The sequence below is a fragment of the Sorex araneus genome, chromosome 4 (genome assembly GCF_027595985.1).
Source record: "Sorex araneus isolate mSorAra2 chromosome 4, mSorAra2.pri, whole genome shotgun sequence".
NCBI lineage: Eukaryota > Metazoa > Chordata > Mammalia > Eulipotyphla > Soricidae > Sorex > Sorex araneus.
Window position 1 is genome coordinate 194,874,709 of NC_073305.1, and position 25,384 is coordinate 194,900,092.

Below are 25,384 nucleotides of genomic sequence, written 5' to 3' on the forward strand. Positions count from 1 at the left end.
TTCTCCCACAGGAGGAGATGTTCATCTTGAAACCCGAAGTTTTTCTCACTGGATGCCAAATCTTCTATCACCAAGATCTCAGGTCTCCCAGTCCACAGACTACTTACAAACAAATATTGGTTATTCAAAATCTAGAACTACAAATAAGTAACACACTTGTCTGCAGTGCTTAGACACCAGAGATCAACTTAGAACACCTGAATTTTTATTTAGCACATTATTTTTGAACAGCTGAAGAACATCAGCGTTCTGGACTCTTAAATTTTACACAAATTAATTGAGGAGCAGAAAACATTCAACTCCTCTGCTCAGAGCATCCAGAAGTTAGTCATTGTATTACAGCATCTCTCTCCAGCACTTTCCTCAGTGCTTTAGCTATATCCTTATTGCGGAGAGTATAAATCAGAGGATTCAGGGTCAGGGTGATGATGCTATAGAACACGGAACCAACCTTATTTTGCAGTGGAGAGCGCTGGGACCTGGTCTCATATATGAGAAGATGAAGGCGCCAAAAAAAGAGTGAAATCATGGTGAGGTGAGAACTACAAGTGGCAAAGGCATTTCTCTTGCTCACAGTCGAACACATCTTAATGATACTGTGGAGGATGAAGGCATAAGATGTTGAGACAAGGAGGATGGGGAGGAGGATGAATAAAACACTGCTTATGTACAGTGTGGTCACATAAACAGAGACATCTCCACATATCAATTTCGCAATAGCAGGAAACTCACAGTAAAAGTGGTGGATTGTTTGAGACCCACAGAAAGGGAAGTGCATCAAGATCACGGGTGAATGAAGGAGTTCATGGATGCTCCCATCCATGACGTGACAGCCATCATCAGAGCAACCCTCCTGCTTATAGTAATAGCATAATGCAGTGGGTGACAGATGGCAACATAACGGTCATAGGACATGAGAGTCAGGAGCACACAATTGGCCCCTCCCACTGCCAAATAGAGGAAGAGCTGGGTAGCACAGCCCACGAAGGAGATGGACTTCCTGACATACAGGTAGTTGGCCGCCATCATGGGGATGGTGGTGGTGACATGCATCAGGTCCATGAGGGAGAGCTGGCTGAGCAGGAAGTACATGGGTGAGTGCACCCAGCCTTCAGCACAGATGAGGAAGATGGTGAGGGTGTTACTACTCACTGCAACAAGGTATACCATCATAGTCAAGGAGAAAAGAAAGACGTGAGTGAGGGAGTCATCGAAGAGCCCTTTGAGGATGACGTCGGTCAGCGAGGACTGATTACTCTGCCTCATCACCCCATCTTTGTCAGTCCCTGAAGAAACAGGATGTGGACATGGATAAGATGAATATGAGATATCTTAGATTCAGCATATCTGACAAGATACTTCTTTGACCTTAAGGGAAAAATTTGTGTGCAGGAGTGATAATATAGTGGGTAGGACACTTGGCTTAATCAACTTTGGCCTTACCCCAAATTATCCCTCAAACCTCTCCAGAAGCAACACCTGAGCCAGAGCCAGGAGAAAACACTGAGCATTGTTAGATGTGACACAAAAATTAATTGGTAATTTTTCTAATTATTGGATAGCTGAGTTTATTGAAATACTATAATTTTTAAGACAGCTTAAAATATCCCTTCACAATAATAGTAACTCTGAATATCAGAGTATTTAGAGTCCTGAACTGTATTCAAGAAAACAAGACAGTCTTCTTATTAAAGAATAAAGAAATGGAGCCCAAAACGTCCACACTCCACAATCGCCACCATGCTCCTGGCTGGACCCCTCTGCTAGCTCGAGCCTCTAAAAACTAATACACTTAAAAATTCAGGTAGGCCATCTCATCCAGGTACCAGCCTGGATCGGGGCTCCTTCCTGGAGCTGCATTTTTTATTAATTTATTCTTTTATTGAATCACCATGTTGAAAGTTACAAAGTTTCAGGTTTAAGTATCAGTTATACAATGCTCTAACATCCATCCCTTCACCAGTGCATATATTCCACCACCAAGAATCACAGTATACCTCACCGCTCCCCTCCACCTTCCCAGCCCCCCACCCTGCATGTGTAACTTGTAAATTTCAGTTTACTTTCACTTTACTTTGATTACATTCAATATTTCAACAAAAAACTCACTATTATTGATTTGGAGTTTCTCCCCCCTAAAGTCGATCTGCTGAAAAGAAAGCATTTTATAATTTGTTTTCCATTGCTGAGAATGAAGAGATATGAGGTCGAGAGGCCGCACTAGCAGTCGCAGTTTTGGATTTCTGTATTTCAGTATTTTAGTAACTAAGTCCAGAGAAATATCTGCCAGAAATTGCATCATTGTAAGCTTGTACCTCTCAGCTACTTTATATTCCACATATGAGTGCAATCTTTCTATGTCTGTCTCTTTCTTTCTGACTCTTTTCACTCAGCATGATACTTTCCATGTTGATCCACTTATATGCAAATTTCATGACTTCATGTTTTCTGACAGCTACATAGTATTCCATTGTGTAGATATACCAGAGTTTCTTTAACCAGTCATCTGTTTTTGAGCACTCTGGTATTTTCCATATTGTGGCTATTGTAAACAGTGCGGCAATGAACATAGAAATGCAGATGTCATCTCTACTATACCTTTTTGCCTCTCTGGATATATTCCCAGGAGTGGTATTGCTGGGTCAAATGGAAGCTCAATTTCTAACTTTTTGAGAATTGTCCATATTGTTTTCCAAAAAGGCTGAACCAGTTGGCATTCCCATCAGCAGTGAAGGAGAGTCCCTTTCTCCCCACATCCATGCCAACACCGGTTGCTTTTATTTTTTGGGATGTGGGCCAGTCTCTGTGGTGTGAGATGATATCTCATTGTTGTTTTGATCTGCATCTCCCTGATGATGAGTGATGTTGAACATTTTCTCATGTGCCTCTCAGCCATATTGATTTATTCTTTGGGAAAGTTTCTGTTCATTTCATCAGCCCATTTTTTGATCGGGTTGGCAGTTTTCTTCTTGTGGAGTTCAACCAGTGCATTGTATATCCTTGATATCAACCCTTTATCAAATGGGTACTGCGTAAATATCCTTTCCCATTCTGTAGATTGTCTTTGTATTTTGGTCACTGTTTCTTTTGAGGTGCAGAAGCTTCTTAGTTTGAGATAGTCCCATTAATTAATTTATCTCTTTTGTCATTTGCTTGGCCAGTGGTGTGTCAGCTTTGAAGATACTGTTGGCTTCAATGTTGTGTAGGGTTTTACCAACCTTGTCTTCAATGTACCTTAGGGATTATGGTCTGATGTTGAGGTCTTTATTTTTTATTTTTTATTGAGTCACCATGTGGAAAGTTACAAAGTTTTCAGGTTTAAATCTCAGTTATACAATGCTCGAATACCCATCCCTTCACCAGTGCTCATATTCCACCACCAAGAATCCCAGTATAGCTCCACCCCGCCCCCTCACACCCCAACCCCCCCACGCCCCTAGCCCCCCACCCTAAGCCCCCCCCCTCGCCTGTGTAACTAATAAATTAGATGTTGAGGTCTTTAATCCATTTTGATCTGACTTTGTACATGGTGATAGGTGGAGGCCTAAGCCCATTTTTTTGCATGTAGCTGTCCAGTTTTTCCAGCACAACTTGTTAAACTTGCTTTCCTTGCTCCACTTCACATTTCTTGCTCCCTTATCAAAGATTAGATGATCATATATTTGGGGGTGTGTGTCAGAGTATTCAACCCTGTTCCATTGGTGTGCAGCTCTGCCTTTGTTCCAGTACCATGCTGTTTTAATGACTACCGCCTTGTAGTAGAGTTGGAAGTTGGGGAGGTTGATTCCTGCCATTTCTTTTCCCCAAGAATTGCTTTAGCTATTCTTGGGGGCTTATTGTTCCATATGAATTTCAGGAGCGCTTGCTCCATTTCATTGAAGAATGTCAAGGGTATCCCTATAGGGATCACATTGAATTTGTACAATGCTTTGGGGAGAATTGTCATTTTGACAATATTAATTTTTCCAATCTATGAGCAGGGGATGTCTTTCCATTTCCTCGTGTCCTCTTTTATTTCCTGAAGTAGCGTTTTGTAGTTTTCATTATACAAGTCATTTACCTCCTTTGTTAAGCTGTATTCCGAGTTACTTGATTCTTTGAGGCACAATTGTGAACGGGATTGCTTTTCTCATGTCACTTTCTTCTCTCTCATTATTTCAGAGCCTCATTTTTAACCAGTTCCCAGGAAAGCTGGTTTTCAGCCTTGGTCTGTGGGGAACGGGAATTGAGGGACAACGCGCGCATTCATGCTGAAACATTCCACACATCCTCTGCCATCTCACCCAGGTCAGGGCTCCTTCTCAGAGAGTTATACTCTCCCCTCCCTATCCCACAAGTACCTTAAGTTACTCTCTTAGCTGGAACTTTCACCAGGTTAGCTTAACCACCAGAAACACATTAGCCAATATCTCATTGAGTCTACCTCAATTAATACTGCATCATAAGAAGAATTTTAACAGTGAGTGTGAAGGGCTGAGCCACATAGTTCACTATGGTAAAGCAAGGCAGATCCCCACCAAACTCACTGGTTGAAGAGACTATCCCAAAAGACCCCAACAGCAATGAAGTGTTATACAACCTCCCTGACATGGAATTTAGAAGGGAGCTTCTGAGGATGCTTAGGGAAGTAAAAGAAACAATGGATAGCAATACCAATAAAATTCAAGAGGATTTGAAGGTAGAAATGCGGAAAATGCAAACAAAGTTACAAACAAAATGTCAGACCTGAAAAACCTGGTAGGAGAATTTAAAAACTCAGTGGACAGCCTCAGCAGCAGAGTAACAGCTTCTGAGGACAGAAGCAGTGAGCTCAAAGATGAAGTCCAGAGACTCTCTAGAAAAGAACAGAAAATGGAAACGAGACTGACAATCCGGGAACAATGGCAAGAGAAGATCATGATAAACCCAAGAGGAGTAATATAAGAATTATTGGAGTCCCAGAGGGACAGGAAGAAAACCCTGATGAGGAAGAAACTGTCAAAGACATCATTGCTACGATGTTCCCAGAGCTGAAGAAAACATGTGACCACATTCAGGAAGCATGAAGGGTACTAGCTAGAAGAAATCCAAATAGAAATACCCCAAGACACATTGATTAAAATAACCAAAACCTTAGATAGAGACAAAATCCTGAAAGCAGCAAGATCAAAAAAAGAAATTGCCTATAAAGGAGCATCCATAAGATTCACAGACGACTTGTCTGATGAAACCCTCATGGCCTCAAAACAGCTGTGGGATATAGTGAAAAAACTCAATGAAATAAATGCCTCACCAAGAATGCTTTACCTGGGTAGACTCTCATTCAAAACAGAAGGAACAACACAAGTTTCACAGATAAACAACATCTCAGGAACTTCATAGATTCAAAACTATGGTTATAAAAACAACTGAATGGGCTACTTTAAGACAAGACAGGACCCTCAAATACTCCAAACTTCAACAGAAAAATGTGACAAAACCCCATAACAGTAATCTCTCTCAATGTCAATGGGTTAAATGCACCAATTAAAAGACACAGAGTGGCAGGATGGATTAGAAAATTGAACACTCAACATTCTGCTGCCTGCAAGAAACACATCTCAACAGTCAGAGAAAACACAGGCTCAAAATCAAAGGCTGGAAAACAATCCTACAGGCGAACAACTCCCATAAAAAAGCTTGGGTAGCCATCCGAGTATCAGACCACATTGATTTCAGATTGAAGCAGGTCACAAGAGACAATGAAGGTCATTTCTTAGTGATAAAGTGATTTGTACAACAGGAAGAACTAACAATACTAAATATATATGCACCTAATGGGGGACCAGCAAAGTACTTAAGATAACTACTTGACTTGAAAAAAGACATAGAGACTTGAAAAAAGACATAGATAGCAACACAATACTAGTGGGAGACTTCAACACCACTTTATCAACTCTTGATAGATCAATCAGCCTCAAGCTTAGCAAGGACATACTGCATCTGAGGGAAGAAATGGAATAAGGAACTTAGTAGATATATACAGGACACTTCATCCTCAAAAAGCTGAATATACATTCTTCTCAAGTGTGCATGGAACATTCCCCAAGATAGATGCATGCTGAGCCGCAAGACATACCTCCATAAAATTAAGAAGATAGAGATTACATCAAAGATCTTCGCAGACCACAATACGCTGAAATTAGAAATAAATCACACACACAAACAGTAAAAGAAATCGAACACCTGGAAATTAAATAGTTCACTATTGGACAACGAGTGGCTTAGAAAGGAAATCAAAGTGGAAATCAAAATATTCCTGTAAACGAATGAAAATGAAGATACAAATTACCAAAACGTCTGGGACACAGCATAAGCTATGTTAATAGGAATGTATATAGCTCTACAAGCATTCCTCAGGAAAGAGGAGTGAGCCCAAATAAGTAACCTAACTTTACAACTTATGAGCTTGGATAATAACCAACAAAAGGAGCCCAATCCGAACAGGAGAAAGGAAATAATAAAACTCAGAGCAGAAATTAATGAGATGGTAATCCTAAAAACAATCTGAACGATCAATGAAACCAAGAGCTGGTTCTTTGACAAAATAAACAAGATCGATAAACCTCTAGCAAGACTCACAAAAAAGGGAGAGAAAACCTTAATAAACCAAATCAGAAATGAAAGGGGGACATTACGACAGAAATTACAGAAATTCAAAGGATCCTCAGAGATTACTTTGAGAATCTTTATGCCATGAAACACAAAAACCTCGAGGAAATGAATAAATTCCTAGAATTCTATAGCCTCCCAAGGCTGAACCAAGAAGATCTGGAATACCTGAACAGACCTATCACCATCAAGGAAATTGAAATGGTAATTAAAAGTCTCCTCAAGCACAAAAGTCCTGGCCCAGATGGATTCACTAGTGAATTCTCCCAAACCTTTAAAGAGGACTTACTCCCAATCCTCTTTAAGCTTTTCCAAGAAATTGAAATATCAAAAACACTTTCATACAGTTTCTATGAAGGAAATATCAACCTGATACCAAAAGCAGACGAAGATACGACAAAAAAGAGAATTACAGACCGATATCCCTGATGAACACAGACGCAAAGATCCTCAACAAAATATTAGCAAATAGAATCCAATGACTACTCAAAAAGATCATACACCATGACCAAGTAAGATTCATACCAGGGATGCACTGATGGTTTAACATTTGCAAGTCAATCAACATAATTCATCATTTCAATAAAATAAATAATAAAAATTATATGATCATATCAATAGATGCAAAGAAAGCATTTGATAAGATCTAGCACACATTTATGATGAAAACTCTCAGCAAATGGACATCGAAGGAGATTTATAGTCAAAGCAATGTACCAAAAGCTCATGGCAAGTATAATTCTCAGTGGTGAAAAACTAAAGCCTTCCCTCTAAGATCGGGCACAAGGCAAGGTTGCCTGCTTTCGCCACTCCTATTCAATATAGTACTGGAAGTCCTGGCCATAGCAGTTAGACAAGAAAAAGATATCAAGGGCATACAGATAGGAAAGGAAGAGGTCAAGTTATCACTATTTGCAGACGATATGATACTATACTTGGAAAATACTAAAGACTCTACAGAAAAACTCCTAGAAAGAATAGGTCGATATAGTAAAGTGGCAGGCTACAAAATCAACACCTAGAAGTCCATGGCTTTCTTATATACAAATAATGAAAGAGAAGAAGAGACATTTAAAAAACTATCCCGTTCCCAATAGTACCTCAGAAAGTCAAGTACCTTGGAATCAGCTTAACCAAAGATGTGCAGGACCTCCACAAGGAAAATTACAAAACACTACTTCAAGAAATAAAAGAGGACACTAGGAAATGGAGACACATCTCCTGCTCATGGATAGGGAGAATTAACATTATCAAAATGGCAATACTGCCCAAAGCACTATACAAATTTAATGTGCTCTCTATCAGGATACTCATGAAATTTTTCAAAGAAATAGGCAAGACACTCCTGAAATTTATATGGAAGAGTAAACCCCCACAAATATCTAAAGCAATCCTTGGAAAAAAGAAGATTGGTGGCTTCATGTTCCCCAACTTCAAACTCTACTACAAAGCAGTAGTAATTAAAAAAGCATGGTATTGGGATAAAAACAGACCTGCCCACCAATTGGACAGAGTTGAATATCCTGTCATAGACCCCCAAATATATGGTCACTTAATCTTTGGCAAAGGAGCAAGAAATGCAAAGTGGAACAAGAAAAGCCTCTTCAATGATCGGTGCTGGGAAAACTGGATAGCTACCTGCAAAAAAATGAACTCTGACCTCTGTCTAATGCCAGACACAAAAGTCAGATCAAAGTGGATTAGAGACCAAATTATCAGACATGAATCTACAAGGTACATAGAAGAAAATGTAGGCAGAACTCTCCATGACATTGAAGCTAAAAACATCTTTAAGGATGAAACAGCACTGACCATGCAAATGGAAGCAAACATAAACAAATGGGACTACATCAAACTAAGAAGCTTCTGCACTTCAAAAGAAATAGTGACTAAAATACAGAAGAGCCCACAGAATGAGAAAGAATACTTACCCAATACCATATGATAAAGGATTAATACCCAGGATATATAAGACACAAGTAGAATTGTATAAGAAAAAACCTACAACCCCATCAAAAAATGGGGAGAAGAAATGAATAGAAATTTTCTCAAAAAAAAATAGAAATGGTCAAAATGAACATGAAAAAATGCTCCACGTCACTAGTCATCAGGGAGATGCAAATCAAAACAACAATGAGATATCATCTCACACCACAGAGAATGGCACACATTCCAAAGAACAAATACATCCAGTGCTAGCATGGATGGTGGGGGAAAAGGGATTCTCTTTCACTGTTGGCGGGAATGTCAATTGGTCTAACCTTTCTAGAAAACGATATGGACAGTCCTTCAAAAACTAGAAATTGAGCTTCCATATGACTCCGCAATACCATTTCTCAGAATATATCCCGAGTTGCAAGAAATCACAGTAGAAATGACATCTGTACCTATATATTCATTGCAGCATTGTTCACAATAGCCAAAATATGGAAATAACCCGAATCCCTAAAACAGATGACTGGTTAAAGAAACTTTGATACATCTACACCATGGAATACTATGCTGCTATTAGGAGACTTGAAGTCATGAAATTTGCTTACAAATGGATAGATATGGGGATTATTATGCTTAGTGAAATGAGTCAGAAAGAGAGGGACAGACAATGAAGGACTGCACTCATTTGTGGCATATAGAATAACATTACATGAGGCTTACACCCAAGGACAGTAGATACAAGGGCCAGGAGGATTGCCCCATAGCTGGAAGACTGCTTCAAGAAGAAGCTGGAGGGGAGAAGGCAGATGGAATAGAGAAGGGATCACTAAGAAAATGATGGTTGTAGGACCAGTTTAGATGGGAGATACATGCTGAAAGTAGGTAATCGACAAGACATAATGAACTTTCAGTGTCTGTGTTGCAAGCCATAATGCCCAAAAGTAGAGAGAGATTATGGGGAATATTGTCTGCCACGGAGGCAGGAGAAGGGTAGGAAAGGGTGAGCTATACCCGGGATAACAGAGGTAGGGAATGTGCACTGATGGAGGGATGGGTGTTTGATCATTTTGAGATTGTAACCCAAACATGAAAGCTTGTAACTATCTCATGGTGATTCAATAAAATAAAATTTTAAAAAATCAGGTATCCGGTTTTTGTGGCAAATCTCCATGCTTTCACAGAATCGAGGATGGTCTACCTCCCCCATCCTTCTGTATTTCCAGAATTTTGGAAGTTATGCCTGTGAACCATCTCCAGCGCCAAATATGCTCATTCACAAGCCATGATCGAAACACCTATAAATCACTGTCACTGTCACTGTCATCCCGTTGCTCATTGATTTGTTCGAGCGGGCACCAGTAACGTCTCTCATTGAGAAACTTATTGTTACTGGTTTTGGCATATCCAATACGCACAGGGAGCTTACCAGGCTCTGCCGAGCAGGCTCCATACTCTTGGTAGCTTGCCGGGCTCTCCGAGAGGGGCAGAGGAATCGAACATGGATCGGCCACGACCTAAAAATACATCTCAAAAAAAAAACAAACCCAACAAGTTGCAGAGATTCTTCCAACCCTGCACAAGGCTGAATCATGCTAGGCACCTTGGAGGGGGCAGGTCTACCAGTGCCTGCCCATACAGCCCTGGCAGCCAAAAATAGCCACACTCCACAAATGTCAGCATATACCAGGCCAGACTTCACTGCTTGGATCAAACCTCACCCAGAAATTAATCTGCTAAAAAACTCAGGTATGTGGGCTTTGTGGCTGAAATCACCAGGCTTTCAGGTAGTCAGGAATGGAAAACTCCCCCCCCATCTTCCTGTAGATCCAGAAGCCCCGGCAGCCCCAAAGCTAACCTCTAGTTAAAAATTCAACTCTAGGTGTAACACCCGTTTAAAATTTTTTGATTTCCTGGAACACATGTGCAACATCTAAACCAAGAGTAGCATATCAGATTAACTGGGAATGTAGTATAGAAGGCTATCAATCCTGATTAACAAAATATCAAGACAAAAGGCTTAACCTGTAAAAACATCTTAGTAAACTCTTGCATAAGGTCTTAATGTCTCCACAATGACATTAAACAATATGTTTAATACAACATATTTAATACAACAATCTTAACTAACTTTCTTCTAAGAAAATATTTTTATCTTTCTGTTAGCAAATTATTGATAACAAGCAATATAAAATAAATCAGTGAGGGCCTTCTATGAGAGCAGGCTTAAGTGGTGGTCAGGAAAATTGGAGACAATGTGGAGGCAAGGTGGAATGGTGGTTGGATGCTGTTGGAATATTGAGTACCTGTAACAAATATTATAAAAACTTTATAAACCACGGTGGTGTTTCTACAAAGTGCAAGGGGTAAGAAAAATTTTTAAAGACTATTTAAATACAAGACATTGGGGATTTAAAAAAAGAAAAAAAAAGTATACACATATATTACAGGTGTTCTCGGAAATGCAACATAAAATATACAGACATATGATCATCTATGTATAATTGTGCGTATAAACTGTTGTATACCCATATATAAGTATATTTGTCGAAATACTATTTAGCCTTCTTATATCTGAAGGATTTAATCAAAACCAAACCATTAAGATTAAACACATGTACTTGATGGAACTTTACAGAAACTGGCATTAACAATTTTGAAACCAGTGAGTAATATATGGAAATCTGACATCTTTCAATCTTTGATTTTTGTGGTTCCATAATTGAACCCTTGTTTTACTTGATGCCAGAACGTGTAGTCCCGAGACAGGCAGAGTCAGGAACAGACGACGTCTGTGTAGTCTAGGAGGAGACAGACTGGACCCACTGCCTGAGCTGGACACCCACGAGGAAGACAGGAACACACTTCAGCTCTTCATGCCTCTGGAACACTCAAGGCTGGGGAGTGACAGCGAATCTGGGTCTTTCTTAAAGGAGCAAAACACACACATCTGACAGGAAACGTCAGGAGCTGAAGGTCAGGGGAGTGGAGGCTGCTACATGGTGGGGCAGCTGGAAGGAGCAACCACAGAAGAGCACAAAACTTGGGAGATGCAGGCCGGCACTGCTGTGCGCTCTGCACTCTGTGGCCCTGAGTCACCCACATGGACCAGAAACATCTAACACGGACAGGGAAAGGTCCTGGTTCATCCTAGTCACTGTGACATATTGCTCAGTCGCCAGAGTCTGTCCATGTTTATTACACACACACACACCACACACACATACACACACACACATCTCCTTAAGCAGTGTTTCATCTAAACACATGCACAATATGTTGTCCTTTTGCCTAACTCATTAAACTATTCCACACAGGAGCCCGACAGGCTGTACAGTGGCTAAGGTATTTGTCTTGCGTATAGACTCACTGGCAACCAAGCTGAATCCCTGGCAAACGGTATGGTCCTCTGAGGCCTCCAAGAGTGAACCCTGAGTGCAGAGCCAGGAATAGCCTTGAGCACCACCAAGTGTGGACGAGAATAAATAGATAAATAAACAAATATCCCATCTAAAACTGCAAATATCTTTCTTTCTTTTCCCAGAACAAATATAAATTTCTGTTCTCTTGTGGGGTGATGTTCATTCTCCTGAGTCTTATGAAACTTTTTATAACCTATCACTAAATACTAAAATAATTGTCATACACATATAAATAAAATAGTCTTGCGACAAGATTCCCATGATAGGTTAGGAGAATTTCATTGTATGGAAGAAGACTGTGTCAGTTGGGTTAGGAGAGTAACTCAGTATTGTCGTCTTCTGGAGACAAGGAAAAATGGGGGGTGGGCTGACCAGACGCATCATTACCTCACCCAGAAAACAAACAGAAATGTGTCCTGTATAAACAGAGCTGAGAGTTTTCAAACCATGGATCATGCCAATAAAAGCAGGATTGTAACAATTACCACGGCAGGTTTCTGAATTAAATTGCTGTTTCACTCTCATGAAAATAGGGAACAGAATGAAAAACTGACATGTGTGATGAGGCCCAATAGAAAAATAACCAACAAAATGGAACACCAAAGGCTTAGCTTGTTCCTTTTCTTTCTTACGGACTGAGAACTCCATTCTCCATGTGATCCCATTACACATCACCTCTAACCTGCCAAGAACTCCATCCATGTCCTTTTGCTTAGGAAACAGGGACTTCCCTCTCACCGTACTCTGCATCCCTCTTCCCTCATTAGCAAAAATTTTCTTTTCCTACCATCTGATTCATGCCTCTCTTTCTCCCAAGACTTACTTCCTGCTAATCTCATGTTCTTCCTTTGAACTGCCCAACCCCCAGTGGCTTTTCCCCCCACCCAGTCTTCTGGAAAATTTCTCTCCTAGATTGGTCCAATACTGTTATCACATAAGGGATGAGAAAATGAGCTGATCATTCCACACAATACCTTGTTCCTAATGGGAGTCTCCTGGATAAACTCACAAGCCAAACAAACTTACCTGGCCTGGGTTTTCCAGAGAGACTGTGGGAAAAGCAAGTATAAAAATGCAATGATTATGAGAGAAGACCACACTCGGTGAGATCAATGACTCCCATATTGGCTACTGGTCACCCAAAGTATCTTTTTCTTAGACACTGTGAGACGCCCCTCTCCAACCCAAGAAATCCCCACTTCCTGGGAGACTGACAGAGAGGACACTGCCCACACAGGTATTGTTTACTCTGGTCCTCCAGAGCAGCAGCAGCAGCAGCAACTTAAAACATAAAAGTGTGCGATGCTCTTACAATCTGGACTCTGATGTGTGACCTCCAGCGACACCCAGCAGACAGATCAAGTAACTGATCTTTAACCTTTCTAAGTAGGGACTTGGAGTCCTGCATCTCCTTGCTCTGCCCCTTAGTGGGTATCTGCATCCCTCTCTATCCCCGTCGCTTCACCAGAGCTGGGGCGATGAGGGTCTCCATGAACTTAAAGGCTGCTTTGAAAGACAGTTTCATCATCCAAAGGAGCTCTCAAAGATGTGAGCTAGAGTGAAGAAGATCGGTTAGGGCATTAGCCTTGCACACAACCAGCCTGAGTTCAATCCCCAACACCCCGTATGGTGTCCTGAACCCTGCAGGAGTGATCCCTGAGCACAGAACAAAGGTAAACCCTGAGCAACAACAGGTGTGGCCAAAGTAAAAATAGAAAACATGTGGATTTGCCGTGTTGGTATAACTCACGGCATACTTGGATTTATCTCTCCATCCAGATTTTCAAAAACAAGAATTTGATAGTGTTGGTGTTCTCAATCCCTTCCTAGTTACAAAGATGTATCCAAAGCAGAAATCACACGTCTGGCATGATGCAAGGTATTAGTGAGAGAAGAGGTGGAATATGTGTGTATATGAAACAGCCACTAACCCAGGGAAACCATGATGTCACCTGAGGCCAACTGGGGCACTAGGGATTTCAACCCAGGGGACCCAACCTGAATCTCTTCCCCACACCAGAACTCAAGGTGCCACTGAGAACAGCAACCCAAAAGGCTTCCCTTGTGATTAAAGGCTCAGGAGGATGAGATATTATGAGCCTTGTGACCCTGAGGACAAGGACTATCTTCTCCAGAGGCCCATTAGCCATGAATTCACACACTTCTAAGAATGCTGGCTATGTTTTTGTCTTGGGAACTAAATAGCCCCAAATTGTCCAATCCTTTAAAGAAGCCAGTGTGAGGAAGAGCCAGTCTCTGTGCCCACAAGACTCTCATTTCCCCAGGTTCCACAGTGCAGATCAGATGATGCCAAAGACAACAGAAACACAGGCCTCATCTTCAGTAGGAACCTGCCACTGGGGAATGTTGGGGAGGGAATTGGGACCCCAGGGAAATAATGGCTGGAAGCAGACACTGCTGGAGGGTGTGGTGCTGGCGTTTCAGCTACATCTTGGTGCTTTCAATGTCGAGGTCATTTTCTACTATGGTGACATTTATTCCGTGGTATTTAATTTTCTTTTGTACATTTCAAGCACACATTTTATTTTCATTATTTAATAAACATACAATGTCTTTCATTGTGATATTGTGTGTTTTCATATACGCTGATTATTTGGGCTGAGGGGTTTTTGTTTGTTCATTTGGTTTCTGTTTGGTTTGGACCACACCAGTCAATGTCGGGGGGTTACTCCAGATTCTTCACTCAGTAATTACTCCTGACAGTGCTTGGGAGACTATGTAGGATGCCCAGGATCAAACCCACCTTGGTCACATGCAAGGCAAACACCCTACCCACCTACATCACTTCGGCCTTATGCATGCTGATTATTCGTGATGTTTCAATATATATATGCACCTCAATAAAAATCTGTATATTTATTGTAGCATGATAATAAATATACTATGGCATAAAAATAAATCATTCCCTTTTGAGTTGAATGGATTTCTTTTCAAGGTTTTTTTCTTCTAGCTCATCACTTACATATAAGTCCATCACTGATTTTTAAACTGGTTCATAATTGGCCAACAATCCTATGAACTCACAGGTAGTGTTTTACACTGCTCTGTGTATAGCCAACTCACTGACCCACAGCTGAAGTTCCAGTGCAATTACACCTTCTCCGATAGGCCAGCTGCTGATATAATACACCCACACATGCTTTCCTCCATGACCACTGGAGAATCAACAAGTCTTGCAGAATACCAAATTTTGATGTTTTCTGCCCATGTGCTTTCTTTTCACTTATGAGTGAAACTACTAAATAATATTTTTTTTTCTCTTTATTGTAGTAGTACTGTTATTTACTCTGCTTTTGATTAAGCTGATTGAATTGGGCAAGAACTGCACATTAATTTTTTAATTCAGAATGTTGATTTTATTATTTCCCCCCTATTTATTGATTCACCATGAGATATAGATACAGTTACAAAGCTTCTATGTTTGAGCTTCAGTCATACAATCATCAAACACCCATCCCTTCAACAGTGCACACTTTCCACCACCAAAATCCCAATTATTCACTACCCCCCCACCCCATTCAAAACCTTCCCCTGCCTGTGTGGCAGACAATTTCCCCCATACTCTCTCTCTACTTTGGTTACATTCGATATTTTGACACCGGTCCCACTACTACTCAAACCTGCCAAAAATGGAAATGCTAGAGGTCAATTTGTTTTGTATTGTTTGTTATGGATAGAATATAATGTCCAGGAAATTCTCTGAAGCTCTCTTCTGAGAGCTTAGTTTATAGTCTCTTGGTCTTAACCAGAGAATCTCAACCTGCCCACCTCCGAGATGCACCAGTGAAGACAGCCTGCACTTCTCACTGGGTTCTGGAAGCTGGCAGCCACAGGGATTTTTAGGTGACAGGTGGAGGGATGATGCCTGCCCCTGTTTGAGGCACCCCTCACACTTGGTTTGGAGATTCTTTTCTATGTTTTTGGATCCTTCTTTCCCAGGGAAATAAATTATTGACATATGCCTTGCATGGTGTGTCTGCTTGCCCGCTTTGCTCCACACCACCAGCCGTAATGGGGGCCTTTGATCTCTTTCAAGATTTATGAGTGTTTGAAGTAAGGCCAATAAATAACCTTGTATAGGTGGGCCGGAGGTGGTTTGTGGGTGTGGATCCGACATACCTAACTTTTGACCATCAAATTTTTGGGTAAGTTTGGCCCCAAGTTGTCGCGGTCTGGCCTAAGACATAGCAGCAATTTTGGGGTATCTGGAAGTCTGAAGGAACCATCAGGCTGCTAGTATTTTTTTTTATTTCTTTGGGTTCTTTTTTTTTCTTTCTATTATTATTGATGCAATGTAGTTTAGAAAGCATTGTACTGACAGACCCAGGCTTTATTCCCAACACCATATTATGCCCTGAGCTTGCCAGAAGTGATTTCTGAGTTCATAGCTGTGAGTAAGTCTTGAGTATCACCAATTGTGGCCAAAAAATGAAAACTATATGTATTCTCCCAAACATTATTGTTCTTTACATATATACTCTGTTTTGCATTTGCTGCTGGCCATGTTTCCTACATAGGTTTTACTGTGCTTGTTACACTGCTGCAGATTCCTGTGAAATTTGGAAACTAAGTAATGCTTGTCCCAGAGAAGCCCTTTGTTCTAAGCTTGAGCTGGGTGGAGGGATATGAGTGGAGCCTGACTCTATAATTTGTTCTTTGAGGAATTTGCATTTCAGAATGCCAAAGAGCTCAAATTCCTTCGTGAATTAATCCCAGAAATGAAGATTGACTTTGCTGATTGCCCTTGATGTGTTTCTACATTTATTTACTGGATTTTGTATGTTATAAAGGAAGCAGTTCAATAAAACTGTCTCAACAATTTTATCAAACAAACTTTTTTTAAATTTATTTATTTTTTAAAGTGAATCACCGTGAGGGTACAGTTACAGATTTTCCTGCTCCTGTTTCCCTCATACAATGTTCGAGAACCCTTCCTTCCACCAGTGCCCATTAGCCACCACCAATAAACCCAGTATCCCACCCATCCCCCAGTCCCATCTCCCCCCACCCACCCCTGCCCCTGTGGCAGGGTATTCCCTTTTGTTCTCTCTCTCTCTCTCTCTCCAATTGGATGCTGTGTTTTGCAATAGGGGTATTGAATGGCTATTGTGTACAGTCTCTAGTCTACTTTCAGCACGCCTGCCCCTGTCTGACTCACCCCTCACGCTTGGTTTGGAGATTCTTTTGTATGTCTTTGGATCATGGCACTTGTTTCCTTCTTTCCCAGGGAAATAAATTATTGCCTTACAGCGCATGGTCTCCAACCACATTTTATTTGGTGTTCCCTTCTCTATTTGAGCTGCCTTTTCCCCAGCATGTGAGGCCAGCTTCCAAGCCATGGAGTCAACCTCCTGGTAATTATTTCTACTATACTTGGGTGTTAGTCTCCTACTCTGTTATTTTATATTCCACAGATGAGTGCAATCTTTCTATGTCTGTCTTTCTCTTTCTGACTCATTTCACTTAGCTTGAAACTTTCCATGTTGATCCACTTATATGCAAAGTTCATGACTTCATTTTTTCTAACAGCTAAATAGTATTCCATTGTGTAGATATACCAAAGTTTCTTTAATCAGTCATCTATTCTCGGGCACTCAGGTTTTTTCCAGATTCTGGCTATTGTAAATAGTGCTGCGATGAACATATAAGTGCAGATGTCATTTTGACTATACTTTTCAAACTAACTTTTATTAACATGATAATTATTGTGGGTGGTGTTTTTTTTTTCTTTTTGGGTCACACCCAGCGATGCTCAGGGGTTACTCCTGGCTTTGCACTCAGGAATTACTCCTGGCAGTGCTTGGGGGACCATATGGGATGCCGGGGATTGAACCCGGGTCGGCCGCGTGCAAGGCAAACGCCCTACCCACTGTGCTATCGCTCCGGCCCCTATTGTGGTTTGTATAGAATGACCAGAATAGATCTCAGGGTTGAGATTGGAATATTTAAATATTTTTGGTTTGGGGGCCACACCCAGAGGTATTCATGGTTTACTCTTAGCTCTGCACTTAAGGATAACTCCTGGTGGGAATCAAAGAAACTTATGGGCTACTGGGGATGGAACACAGGTTGGCTGTATGTCAGGCAAACATCCTATGCATTGTACTCTGGCCCTGAGATTGGAATTTCATATACCACCGTCAATTCATGCTTTTCTGTATACATATATAGATGAAAGATGGTGTGTGGGTAGAAAAATGTCATTTCCCACTTCAATTCTATTGAAATTACTCAGGACAAAAACACTTTTGTAGCAATGAATAGGACTCACGTAAAGACCTTGAGTGCTAAATGTTTCACTCTGGAAGGAGCCAAGGTTCTTGAGAGTAATGACTGCTCCAGTGGCGAGGGTATAGGAGACACAAGACTTTTGAGGAGAACAAAAGGACATGGAGGGGCTGGAGCTATAGAACTGTGGGTAGGGCATTTACCATGTATGCGGCTGACCCGGTTTTGATTCCCAGCATCCCATATGGTCCCCTGAGCACCGCCAGGAGTAATTCCTCAGTGCAAAGTCAGGAATAACCCCTGAGGATCACCAGGTGTGACCCAAAAAGCAAAAAAAAAAAAGACTCATGGAAGCATCTCAGGGGCAGGGAGAGCTCTCGTTGAAGAGTTGATGGCTACAATAAGGCACAGTCCAACAGCAAGGGAACTTTTAAGTGAGAGGGAAAATCAGTTACCGTGTACTCACTCTGTTATGTGGCCTGAAGCCAAGCCCCACATTTCTCTCAATATCCCTGGGAATGGGCGAAATGCAAGTTTCATGAGAATTACAACATTTTCAGCGATGCATGACAAAATAGCCATTTATTGCAAAGGAATAAACAGTAGCTTGACAGTGGAGAAAAGCAACAGCTTCTCCCCCCCTCTCCACCCATTGATAAGAGGGAGCCCAAAGTGAAGGGAAGCAAAGACTGAGAAGGGGAGACCTCTGTTTCTCCTCTGTGATATTCCTCTTGGGGAGCATATCTAAAACACTCCTTGAATAAACGCAGACAAACATGAAGCATGGGGATGTGTGTTCACGGGATTGCATGCAGAATTGTGAGTGTGTGCGCTGGAGTGTCTATATTCAGAACTGCATGCACAGATTTGAGTGTGTGCATGATGGCGTGTCTATACTCGGGACTGCGTGCAGAAATGTGAGTGTGTGCCTTGGTGAGTCTATTCAGAACTGCATGCAGGGATGTGAGTGTGTGCACGATGGTGTGTTTATACTCAGGACTGGGTGCAGGGATGTGAGTGCATATGCACTGGTGCATCCCAATTCAGTCTTGCTCTCAGATACAATAGTCACCGTCTTTGAGTGATGACATCTCTCCCTAGCAATTTCTTCAATGCCTTAGCCACATCCTTATTGCGGAGAGTATAAATCAGAGGATTCAGGGCCGGGGTGATGATGCTATAGAACACGGAACCAGCCTTGTCTTGCAGTGGAGTGCGCTGGGACCTGGGTCTCATATATGAGAAGATACCGGCCCCAAACCAGAGAGAAACCACAGTCAGATGAGAGCTACAAGTGGCAAAGGCATTTCTCTTACTCCCAGCAGATCGCATCTGAATGACGCTGTGGAGGATGAAGCCATAGGAGGTAGAGACCACGAAGATGGGGAAAACAAGAGCCAGAACGGTGCTGATGTAAACTGTCTTCTCATAAACAGTGATGTCTCCACAGACCAATTGTACAACAGCAGGAAACTCACAGTAGAAGTGGTGGATTGTTCGAGACCCACAGAAAGGGAAGTGCATCAAGATCACGGTGTGAATGAAGGAGTTCATGGATGCTCCCAGCCATGACGTGACAGCCATCATCAGAGCCACCCTCCTGCTCATGATAACAGCATAATGCAGTGGGTGACAGATGGCAACATAACGGTCATAGGACATGAGAGTCAGGAGCACACACTCAGCCCCAGCCACTGTCAAGTAGAGGAAGTGCTGGGTAGCACAGCCCACGAAGGAGATGGACTTCTTGCCCGACAGGTAGTTGGCAGCCATCTTGGGGACGGTGGTGATGAGGAACATCAGGTCCATGAGGGAGAGCTGGCTGAGCAGGAAGTACATGGGGGTGTGCAGCCGGGGGTCAGCACAGATGAGGAGGATGGTCAGGGAGTTGCCACTCACAGCAACAAGGGCGACCACCAGGGTCAAGGAGAAAAGAAAGACGTGGATGAGGGAGTCATCGAAGAGCCCCTCGAGGATGAAGTCGGCCAGTGAGGACTGATTGCTCTGCCTCATCGCCCTGCCCAGTCCTTCGGACACAGGAAATGAGCATGGATCAATATGAGAAATCCTGAGTTCAGTAACTTAACAATAAGCACTTTTTGATCTAAGAAACACTTTTTGGAAAGAAAAATGTTCCACCTCTTCTGTCAACTCTAATTATTATAATAAAATTAACAAAAGAGATAGACCTTCAAACACATGAAATTATTCAATGACACTATTCATGGTCTATTTTTATTAATCCTGAACCACACCCTGAGATGCTCAGGCCTCACTCCTGACTCTGTGCTCATGATCACTTCTGTGAAGCGCAGGGTCCATATGAGGTGCAGGGGTCTAAAGGCAGGGCATCACATGCAAAGTAGGTGTCCTATAATTACTCTATGTCCCCGGTTCTCTATGAAGTATATATATATATGTATGTATATATATATATATATATATATAGTTTTAATCTTGAGTCACATCACCCACTGTGTTTGGGCTAGGTGCATGGAGTTTACTCTGGCAGTGCTCAAGGGACCATAATTTTTGCAGGTGGAGCCTGGCATTCCCCAGCAAGTAAGCCATTACTTCTGTTCTTTGAGCCAAGATTATGGACTCAGCAAGTTCAAACTTAACAAGTTATACACTTAATACATTTTAAACCTCAACATATTTCTTATCATTAAGCAGGAATTACAGAGGTACATACTCACACATATTAAAATGAATGAGTTTCTGGGCATACAGACATTAACTTTTATATGTATTAAAATAACCTACAGACAAAATGTAATAGTTATGTGTATTAATTCCTTTTGATAAAAATTACAGGGCCTGGATCTTGAGCAATAGCACAGCGGGTAGGCTGTTTGCATTGCACAAGGCCAACCCGGGTTCTATCCCCAGCATCCCATATGGTCCCCTAAGCACCGCCAGGAGTAATTCCTGAGTTCACAGTCAGGAGTAACCCCTGAGCTTCACAGGTGTGACCCAAAAAGAAAATTTAAAAAGAATTACAGAGCCAGATCAATAGTACTGCAAGTAGAATATTTGCCTTGCACATAGTCAACCCTGGTTCCATCTCCAGCATCTCATATGGTCCCCTGAACACCACCAGGAGTAATTCCTGAGTGCAGAGCCAGAAGTAACTCTGAGCATCACTGGGTGCAACCCAAAAAGCCAAAAAATATTACAAAAAGTACATACCAAGTATTTTAATGTCTTCTCCTTAACCATAATTTTTTTTTTGGTTTTTGGTCACACCTGGGCATGCGCAGGGTTACTCCTGGCTCTGCACTCAGGAATTACTCCTGCCTGTGCTCAGGGGACCATATGGGATGCTGGGAATTGAACACGGGTCAGCCGCGTGCAAGGCAAATGCCCTACCCACTGTTCTATCACTCCAGCAACAAACATAATTATTTTTAACATAAATTTAGATTCAACCTTATATCTGAGTATTTAACACAAGATATGAAAGAGGAGCAAAAGTTAGATAGTTTCAGAAAATATCTCAACAAAGATAAATAAGATATTTTATTTATGTCCTCTTATTGTTATACCTCTTGTTGTTTTATATCCTCTTCTTGGGATAGTATTAATATGTTTGGAGTTTTAGACATGAAATTATTGTATCATCTTACATGAAAGAAAGCTGGTACTGTTCTTATTAAGCAATTTAGTGTAGTCCAAAAGGTGTCTGTATAGGAAAAAGAGATAAAGAAAGACAGGGAGAGCTGAAGGGGAGGTGGAGGGACAGAGAGAGAAAGAGAGAGACAGAGAGATAGGCAAAGAATCAGAATCAGGTTGGAGGGGGAGTTGGTGGCAAGAGGGAAGCTGGTGACATTGGAGGTGGGAAATGTACACTGGTGAAGGGAAGGGTTTGGGAACATTATATGACTGAAATCCAATCATGAACACTTTGTAACTGTGCATCTGAGGGTGATTCAAAAATAATTATTATCATATATATATTTATTATAATACAATTATTATGTTTATATATTATATTATCATTAATATTAAACATAATCATACCTATTGTTCATGGTCAAAATTAACCAAACAACAAACAATAGATATATTTATATTTAATATCAGGCTGGAGGGAGAGTTGGTGGTGAGAGGGAAGCTGGTGACATTAAATTATATTTAATATAATTATATTTAATTATATATAATATTATATATATAATATATAAAACAATATAATTGTATACTGGAGCGGTAGCACAGCAGGTAGGGCATTTGCCTTGCATGCGGCCAACCCAGGTTTGATTGCTTCATCCCTCTCAGAGAGCCAGGCAAGCTACCGAGAGTATCCCACCCGTTGAACCTGGCAAGCTGACTGTAGAGTATTTGATATGCCAAAAACAGTAACAACAAGTCTCACAATGGAGACATTACTATGACCTGCTCCAGCAAATCGATGACAAATGGGATGACAGTGCTACAGTTGCTATATCTATTATTATTATATTATGTTATTATGTTATTTATTATATAATATAATTATTGTCATTATATTACATATAATACATTATATTATTTAAATTAAATTATTATATAATATAAATCAGATAAAGGTTTAAAAAAGGTGTGTGTGGATGCCACATAGACACATATAAAAACATACACTTATATACTTGAAAGCAAATTAGAAATGAGTCTCCAAATATGAACCAAACAAATAAAATCAAGATTAGAAGGTTTAACTAGGGTGGTAGCGAGAGTATAGCGGGTCGGGTAATTTCCTTGCACACAGCCAAGAGGACTTAGAACCTGGCATTCCAGATGGTCCCCCTGAGCCCTCTCATAACTGATCCCTGTGCAAAGAGTCATAAGTAAGTCTTGATCATTGCTGGGAATGATAGGGGGAAAAAGCAAATAGTAAATTGAAAATTTAAAAAGAAATAGAAAAATTTCTCAATTGTTTTTATTTCAGTTTTCACATGATTACTGATCAGGATGAGAGCTATTATTTATGATGAAACCCACCCAAAATTATTACCAAAATCTCTACCCTACCAAACAAAATCACACATCTTGGTTGTTGTCCTTATGAACATCTCTTGAGATTTCAAGCATTCCAGATTATAGATGTACATTTTGAGCAAATAAAAATAGAAGTAAATACATTTTACAAAGGGCAATTTGATCAATAAGAACCATTTATCATATTTCAAGCTTTTGGCTCTAAACTCAGCTCGTGAATAATTAAGACCTAACTTTAAATCCTGTCACTCTAATGTAATACTAAGAGCCACACGTGCCTCTTTGACTTTAGAATCACATCCTTCCCTCTCTCCCCTTCACTTATCTACACTTATTTATGCCTTTCTTCCTCTTTAGCCATTTTTCACAATCTTATCTGGAATCCTCGGTTTTCTCTGCCTTCTGAGACACTCTCCTGCTGGACTGATCAACATCAATTTCTAGCTAAAATGACAAGAAAACAAACTGACTGTGCCACCACATACTCTAGTTCTAAAACACTTCCTGGATCACTAATCCTCTGACTTTCACTTACCTAGCAGTCACAGTGAGCAGAACAAGCAGGAAAGTGAAACCAGAGGAGGATGGATCCACCCTGAGTCACGTATTGCCTAGTGATCATGCCAGGAAGCCTTTTCCCAGGCTGCTCTACTGCCTTCCTTCACTAAACTCAGAAATCTCAACTACTGAGGGCATGTCGGAGAGGAGATTGTCCACACAGCCATTGTCTGCACTAAGTTTCCTGTGACCAGAGCAAGACCAAGAGCACCATATGGAACTTTGTGATGCTCTTATAATCTTAACTCAGATTTTGACCTCTCTCAGCATCCAGTAGGAAAGAGGAACTAACTGAACTTCTTTACCCTACTGACAGGAATTTGGAATCATACATGTGCTTCCACTGACTCAACATTGACCTGCATGCCTGCTCACTCCCAACAGAGTATGAAAGCTCAGTCACAGAGAAGGTCCATGAATGTCACCTAAGAGTACCTTGATGCCAGATCAATTCGTGCAGACTCCAAAGAAAGTTCGTTTGAGTTTTCAGCTTTGTTGCATCACTGAGGGTTTGTCCTGCTTGATTAGCTTAGTCTAGAATAAGACAAGAATTGGGCTCGAGCCCTGCGACTTAGAATAAGTTCCATCCGTGCTCTGCAAGGATGTTTCCTTAGCAAAACTCAGAGTTTACAATGAGGACAGACTTAGCTGGACTCAGCCAAGCAGAGGAAAGTGGGGAATCACTTGTGAGATAGGAAGCAGCTGCTTACCCGGAGCACCAGGCTGCCAGCTATGGCTAATTGTGGACACTAAATATCTGACCAGAGGGATTCCAGCGCAGGGACACAGCCTGAACCTCTTAGAGACCCAGTCCTCAAGATGCCAATTAGACTTGCCATGGGCACTGAGCTAAGCACTCCCAAAGGGCTTTGTCTATAGGTTTTTCTGTGAGCTAGGTGATGAGACATTTTGGTGTGTGACAAGAAGGATATCATGGGAGTATCTTTTAAAAAGTCCATTTCTCCAGGAGATAAACAAATTATAATATCCTTGGTTAGATATTCATCCTGAGATTACAGGGAACATGTTAAATGTCTATTATCTTAAATTACTGGTCACGTTTTTCCTCTTGATTTTTTGTTGGTTTGGGGCCACTTCTAAAGATACCTATACTTTAGTCCTGGCTCAGGGGTCAATCCTGATGCTTGCAGTGGGGCTCAGTGAACACTATGTGTGGTCTGAAGTTAGACCCAGATTGGACACTTGCATGACCAACAACCTACCCACTGAGCTACCTTTCTGGCCCCAGGTTTTACTCTGAAGACCTTCAGGAATCTTTAGCCTTTTCTTTAATGAGCACACAGTTAACATCTCACCAACAGCACGAATTTTCTCTGCATCCTCACCTATAGAATGTTCGCGTTTTTTTTCCTTTTTGATATAAAATATTTAACAGGTCTGAGATAGTTGCTCATTAGCAATTTTGCTTGTGTTTTCTTGATATGTGGCAATGAATATCTTTTCAAATACCTGTTGACCCTCTGTGTCTTCTTTGGAAAAGTTAAGATCATGATCTAATTGAAGTCTTTTGCTTGTTGCTGTCCAGTGTTCTTAAGAGAATTTAGTGAAGATGACACCCTTTTTCTCATGGATAGTTTAGCCTCTTCTGTAAG

The 25,384-nt window shown here is 41.1% G+C and overlaps 1 protein-coding gene and 1 pseudogene across 1 annotated transcript; both read right to left on the bottom strand.

Annotated features, from left to right (window-relative positions):
* Positions 1–328: 328 nt before the first annotated feature.
* On the bottom strand, positions 329–1,266 carry LOC105943316 (olfactory receptor 2AE1-like; annotated as a pseudogene).
* An 18,035-nt stretch (positions 1,267–19,301) lies between these two features.
* On the bottom strand, positions 19,302–20,246 carry LOC105943313 (olfactory receptor 2AE1-like). Its single transcript, XM_012934702.2, has one exon. The coding sequence runs from the start codon at positions 20,244–20,246 to the stop codon at positions 19,302–19,304; it is 945 nt and encodes a 314-aa protein (XP_012790156.2).
* Between the last annotated feature and the right edge of the window lie 5,138 nt (positions 20,247–25,384).